This window comes from Nematolebias whitei, chromosome 12, assembly GCF_014905685.2.
Source record: "Nematolebias whitei isolate Nwh7 chromosome 12, NemWhi1, whole genome shotgun sequence".
NCBI classification, from domain to species: Eukaryota; Metazoa; Chordata; class Actinopteri; order Cyprinodontiformes; family Rivulidae; genus Nematolebias; species Nematolebias whitei.
The window spans coordinates 47699324-47706108 of NC_056509.1; the positions used below are offsets into that span (position 1 = coordinate 47699324).

The window sequence follows — 6785 nt, forward strand, 5'->3', positions numbered from 1 at the left end:
AGTCATAAGCCCCGCCTCCTCAGCTCAAACATGACGAGGTGTAGTCATAAGCCCCGCCTCCTCAGCTCAAACATGAGGTGGTCAGTCATAAGCCCCGCCTCAACTCAAACATGACAAGGTGTAGTCAGTCATAAGCCCCGCCTCCTCTAAAATTTGAGACAAGAGGAGGAGCTTCAGTTAGAAACCCTGCCTTCTCACAGCTTCAACAAAAAGGTGGAGCATCAGATAGAAGCCCCGCCTCCTCAGCTCTGAATCAACAGCAGTCAGAAGTTTGGTGACAAACCCCGCCTCTTCTCACCTCTGAGACAACAAGAGGCGGAGATTAAGTTAGAAGCCACACCTCCTCAGTTCTGAGTCAACTGACTGATTCGGTCCTACCGGAAGACTCGAAGGTCTCTCCTGTTGGCTCAGACCCACATCCTCGTGGTTCGGTTTCCCAGGAGTCATAGCTGCGGACTTGCCCCGCCCCCCATATGCTTCCTGTGGCACTTCCTGCATCACAGGAAATCAATCAACAACAGGTAACATGTATCCTTTACTGCTCTTTCCACAGGAGTGATTCAGGTTTTGTAGTTTGAGGCCTACCTGCGGGGGCAGTGGGCGGGGCTGCATGTATGGCGGTTGGCTGGGGGCGGTGGTTTGTTGCTGCGGGGGGCTGAAGTACGGCGGCTGACAGTAACCGCTCATGTTCTGCTGCTGGCCGAACTGAGAGCCCATCTGAAGAGAAACGAGTCCGGTTAAAGAAAATATGTGAAACGTTTCCAACGAACGTCTGACGAGTTTCTTTCGTGTGTTTGGAACATTTCTTTACACGCGTGAATACAACCGTTTTCTTTTAGGCCTCAGAAAATGTTAGGTTGTAAAAAACGAGCAGAACATTTTTAGTCTCAACTTGTTGAGCACCTGAAGGCTCCGTGAAGCTTCATGACACGAAGCAGTTCTGAGTCACGAGACCCGAGTTCAGACAAGAAACACTTTTGATTTGAACTGAAGTCAAACCAGAGAAACCCGGAGTTCTTTGTTTGACTTCAACCTTCAGAAGAAGTTCTCAACGTTGCTCTGCTCTAAAAACCTCCTGAAACCAGAACCTGTCTGAGCCGCTCGGAAAGGAGAAGCTGGTCCAGTGTCCCTGGACTCAGGCGGGTCACGAAGGAGGAGTCCCGGGGCCACCTGGGGCCCAGGTGCTGAGAAGAAGCTCATTACTCCCTCCTCTCCGCCTGCGTGGCGTTCGTCATCAGAACTTGAGTTGGTGACGGCAGCGGCGGCGGCGGCGCGCTGAGGGCCACACACCTGCAGAGGATTCACCTGAACCTGGTCTTGTGTAGTGGAACTCTTCAGACTTCACGTTCATCGCACAGCAACAATAAAGAATAGACGACCAACAACGGAAGAAGAAGGTAACGAGTCGTTTAAACACGTCTGTGTGAAGCTGTTCCAGGAGCAACGAAAGGCCGAGGTCCGGATCAGAACCATCTGGAGGGTCACTGTCAGCAGGTCAGTCAGAGGACGGCGTATAAAGAGACTTGTAGAAGTAAAAAGGGCAGAGGTTCACCCGTCTGAGAAAAAACGTTTACAATGGTGGAAATATTTCAGAATAAAGTTCCTCAATGAAAGACTTTGGATCTGGTCTCCTCAGGTCCTCCAGAACCTCCAGCAACTGGTCCCAGGTTCTGGATGTTTCCAGACTGTTGTTAGGAGGTTTGGGAGTGTCCTCAGAGGAACGGTGGAGCTGAAGCAGTTTACACAGACGTGTTGCTGCAGTAAGTTCTGACTTCGTGTCCATTTCACAGACGGTCCGATTGTTGGAGCTGCTCCTCGGAGCTCAGCGTGTTTCTGAGGACAACCGTCAGCAACACGGCCTTCACCAGGGCTACCATCCACAAGAACTTCAGATCCTGCAATATGCTCCAGAAGGTTCAGTCACAGATATCCCAGGTCCGGAGTGTGTCACATATGTCCTGAAACACCCCCATCTGTGGGAGTTCATCATCATCATCATCATCGTCGTTCTGGAGCATCACGCTTTCATTTCTGACATGTAAACGATCAGAACTCACAGAGAAAGCCTCAGAAAACGTCTGTTCTGAGCTGAAACATCAGGCCCAAATCAGCAGTGGAGTCTTTAACAATAGCCCGAGCCCAGCTTGCACCAGGACCTGAGCCGAGGAACCCGGGCCGACCCGCTGCAGCCGTGTGGTCCCACAGCATCAACAGACCCGTCGTCTGCGGCGCAGCTCAGCGCCGCTGCAGGTCCAACAGCGCTCATAAAACAAACTGCAGCAGAGAAACAGGAAGAACTCCCTCCCAGTTCTGGACCAACAGGTTCTGCATCATCACCGGAGCCACGGTGCACAAGCCCCCGTGAAGCGTCCGACACGTGCACGTGCACGTGCAGTCCGTCTCCCTTTGAGCAGCAACAATGACATAAACTGAAAAATGAGGCCGGATGTTTCAGGTCAGGAACATTTAGCTTTTAAAAAAGACAAATGTTTCATGAAAACCACATCAGCTGAACACAGACCTTCGTGAATTTATTTAATGTATTTATTAAATAAACTTAAAAAGCAAAACATTTATTTTAGATAAGTTTGGTCACTTTATATTTGTCAGGTAAAGTCTCATATTAAGCATCAATAACCAGAATAATCAGGAAAATAAATCACTGTAATTCCACTTTAATATGTGACTTTACCTGTGCTGCTGATTATCCATGCTGCTGATCTCTTGCCTTTAAGCTGCTGAATTCAAACCCATCTGCTCACACCAGACTCATGTTCAGGCTGCCGTTTAATTCACCGTATTATTTTACATTATTAGTGTTTAGCGTAAATCTTAAATCTTCAATGGAGCAGCTGTGGCTCAGCGGTTAGAGCAGTTGTCCTCCATTGCAAGAGTTGGGGGTTTGATTCCACCAGCAGCCACATGCTGAAGTGTCCCTGGGCAAGACACTGAACCCCTCATCGTCTCTGATGTGTGTCCCCTCAGTGCATGGAGGTGATAAAGCTCTGATTATTCTCTGTAGAGATCTAGTATAGAGCTGTATGAACGGGTAGATGAGGCACAGATTGTTGTAAAGAGCTCTGAGTGTCTGGATCAGATAGGAAGGAGCTGAACAAGCACAGTCCGGTTACCTTTTAAATCCATACCGTTTCTTTTTACACTTTGTATTTTTGCTATTTTTGGGTGTAACTGGGACCTTGAGTACATAATTCTCATAAACCTCATGTACCATGTGATGCGAATGACAATAAAGAACCTTGAACCTTGAATAAAATCTGGAGTTCCCCAAGGTTCAGTTTTTGGTCCAGTCTTGTTCTCATCACAGCCACTTCAGATCCATTTCTCTGTAAATGACCTCCTTTATCTGAGTGTTTAATGAATATTATCAATTAATAAAATTATGAAACGTTTGTCTGAAGTTAAACTCAGATTAAGATATTTTTAAATTAATCCTGGGAGCCATAACAAACTGTCAACACTCCAATCATTTCTGCACAAACTTCAGAAAAACAACATGTTTTCATTTTAATATTTAGGCTTTACCGTCGCAGCATCAACGTTTTAAATTTGTTTTCTTAAGTACACTGAGTTTAAAGATTTTAAGATGCAAAATGAGCTTAACCTCATAATGAATCAAGTTAGGTACATCTTAGATCCTTATTTACCGTTTCTTTTTACACTTCATATTTGTGCTATTGTTAGATGTAACTGAGACCCTGTGGACATACTTTCGTTCCACCTCATGTACCACATGTGATGAGAACGACAATAAAATTGACTTGAGCTTGATAAATTGCCCAGAACAACAGGAAGTGTTTATTTCTGTTTACAAGAAGATGAAGTGTTCCCTACCTGCTGCTGAGGGAACTGCATCCCTCCCATCCCGGTCTGGGCCCGGCCTGACATCCCCATCTGGTATCTGTGGGGGAAGGTGGATCCGTAGGGCTGTCCGGGGTACGGCGCCCCCCGCTGCTGGGGGTAGGGGCTGCTGCTCATCCCGTAGAGCTGAGAGCGTTTCATCACCATCGGGTCCACGGGCGGCACCTGAGGAGGACAAACACCAGGACGATGAAGAGCAGCTTGAAATGTTTTAACGAACAACGAGTCCGTCTGAAAGTTAACCCGATGGTCTCCGTCACGTAGAACAGCACAAAGACAGGATCTTCACGTGTCTTTAACTGGGTTAGTTGGTTCTGCTCCTCTGCAGGTCCTCAAACTCACGTTTAGTCGTTCTAATCTAAAATAACGCCTCAAACTGTTCCTGAGCTTTATGAAGCTACGAGACGAACACAGCAATTTATGCACCAAAAACAGGCGAAACAACGCGTTGAAGCTGGTTCAGAGGATTTTATGTGAGATAAAGAAACAAAAACAAACTGTCTGAGCGTCAGCAGCTCGAGGATCAGTTCTCCTGTGAGAAGCTGAGTCAGGGACATTCACTGAGCCCAAACCCAACAGCTGAGCCTCTCCGTCCAGAACCTGCTGCTAGTGCTGAATCCAACAGGCCAGGAGGAGACAGATGTTTCCAAACAGCTGGAAACAGAACCAGTGATGGGTTTAATCCTGAACTTTGACCTCATTCCTTCAATCAGCTGATGGGAGTAAACAAACAGAAGACTTGATGGTTCTGACCCCAGGTCAGTTCTAAAACTAAAGAGTTTCTGCTGTCTCATTTTAAAACTTGTGTTTTACTCAGAAACAACAGCTCAGTACATTTACACGCAAAACTCGTAGTTTTACTATCAAATATCTTGATTTATTTTCACCTTCATCTCTAAGGTTTAATCAGTCAAGCCTCAAATCAAACCAGATTTGTTTCAGTTTGATCATTTTTAAACATAAAGCATGAAAAATACGATTATAAGCTCAAATGATATCACTTGCTGTTTGCAGTAAAGGCTCCAGGCTGTTCAGGGAGCGGACGCGGCTCCGCTGACCGGTGAGAGGAGCCCCTCCCCGGGGGCAGCCGGGTATTTACCCCGGCGCTGACGGCCACATGGCTAATCTGCATGTGTGAAGGTCAGCAGACCCGGACATGATGGGCTTCCTGCCAATAAATCCACGGACATATCAAAGGCTAAACACAGCCACCGCATTCCGGACCACAACCCCGTTAAATAACACCCGGCTCCCGGCTGCACGGTGACCCGTTTCCAGGCTCAGGAAGCGGACAAAACGAGCTGACTGACGGCGGGTTGATCGCTTCAAAAACAGGCTAATTAGCATGTGATCAACGGTCACCTGGTGTCGGTTAGACGGGAATTGAGCTGTCAGCTCAACGCCGACTCCTGTCAACACATCTCCGTGTTCCCTGGATTTGTTTATTTACACAAAATAAATATTAAATTGTCATTTTTGATCGTTTAACGGGCAGATTCGGGACGTGGAGCCCCTTCGGGCCTGTGCGGCTGCAATGCTAGGGTTAGCTTAGCGAGCTAATCTTAGCTTAGCCTAGCAGGCTAAAAACGGAGTCACCTTGGAAACAAAATCAAAAACAATAAATCTACTTACGAATGTTGACTTTATTTGCCGTTATTAACCGTCCCTTTAGTAAATAAAGAACGAAGATAAATCTGTCGGTGGTGAATAGACCAAACTGTGAAAATAAGTGTCGTGTTGCACAAAGTCTCGGCTGTTAGCTCAACGGCTAACTGAGACGTAACGGTTGAACGAACGTCTCTTTCCGGTGGAAACAAAATAAGTTCTGGGTTCTTCACCTGAGATCTGGCGCTGCTCGGTCCGTTGCTCCCCGGGCTGATGCTCGGGGGGAGACTCCTTTGTTGTCCCCCCCAGCCGTGAGCCGCGGAGTCGTACTGGGAGCCCGTGTCTTCCGCAGGGTAGTCCGAATAGCCGCCTCCGTAGCCGCGCATCATGGCGCTGGGGGACGTCAATAGCTGGTTTAGGGTCGGCGTGGTCCCGGACGGGTGCTGCTGCTGCTGGCCCGGTCCGGGGAGCCGCTGGAACCCTCCGGGGCTGCTGGGGGCAGCCATGGCCGCTTTGCTGGCCGGGCCCGTCAGGCTGTTCCCCTGCCGGGAGGGGCTCATCATGCCCCCGTGCCCGCTGGTCCCGTAGCCGGCCCGGAGGTTCGGGTGGTGGTACTGAGAGTTGGTGTTGTAGACCTGGTCCATGGTGGAGCCGTGTACCGAGTGCGCCGCCGCTGTTAGCCCGGTCCCTGCGCTTTGTTGTCCGCCATGTTGATCGAAGCAAGGCCCTCCTCCTCCATCCCCGTGATAATGATGAAACCCGGAGCTGGTCCCGGTCGGAGGAGGGCTGGTGCTGGTTCTGGAGGTGGCTGATCCCGGGCTGGCATCCATCCGCGCCTCCTCCACCTCCTCTGACTCAGCTGACGGAGCTCCTCTGTTCTGCTGCTCCCCACCAGGTGGAGGTTTTCTGTCCCCACCGCTCCCCGGAACCTGTTGTTGTTTACAGTGTTTTTGCTGTTTAAAGTGTTATTTACAGTGTTGTTGTTGTTGTTTACGGTGTTGTTATTTACAGTGTAGTTGTTTAGTGTTGCTGTTTACAGTGTTGTTGTTTACATTGTTTTTGCTGTTTACAGTGTTGTTGTTGTTTAGTGTTGTTGTTTACAGTGTTGTTGTTTACAGTGTTTTTGCTGTTTACAGTGTTGTTGTTTACAATGTTTTTGCTGTTTACAGTGTTGTTGTTGTTTAGTGTTGCTGTTTACAGTGTTGCAGTTTACATTGTTTTTGCTGTTTAAAGTGTTGTTATTTACAATGTTGTTGTTTACAGTGTTCTTGTTTACAGTGATTTTGTTTACAGTGTTGTTT

At 48.1% G+C, this 6785-nt stretch overlaps 1 protein-coding gene across 1 annotated transcript in view; it reads right to left on the reverse strand.

Moving 5' to 3' along the window:
- arid1b (AT rich interactive domain 1B (SWI1-like)) overlaps nucleotides 1–6392 on the reverse strand; it is a 23184-nt gene extending 16792 nt beyond the window's left edge. The window contains exons 1-4 of the mRNA XM_037685223.1: nucleotides 5718–6392; nucleotides 3853–4044; nucleotides 586–717; nucleotides 379–492 (exon numbers count right to left, since the gene is read on the reverse strand). Coding sequence (XP_037541151.1) covers nucleotides 379–492; nucleotides 586–717; nucleotides 3853–4044; nucleotides 5718–6314 — 1035 coding nt within the window. The 5' untranslated portion in view covers nucleotides 6315–6392. The remainder of the gene's footprint in view (nucleotides 1–378; nucleotides 493–585; nucleotides 718–3852; nucleotides 4045–5717) is intronic.
- Nucleotides 6393–6785: the final 393 nt, after the last annotated feature.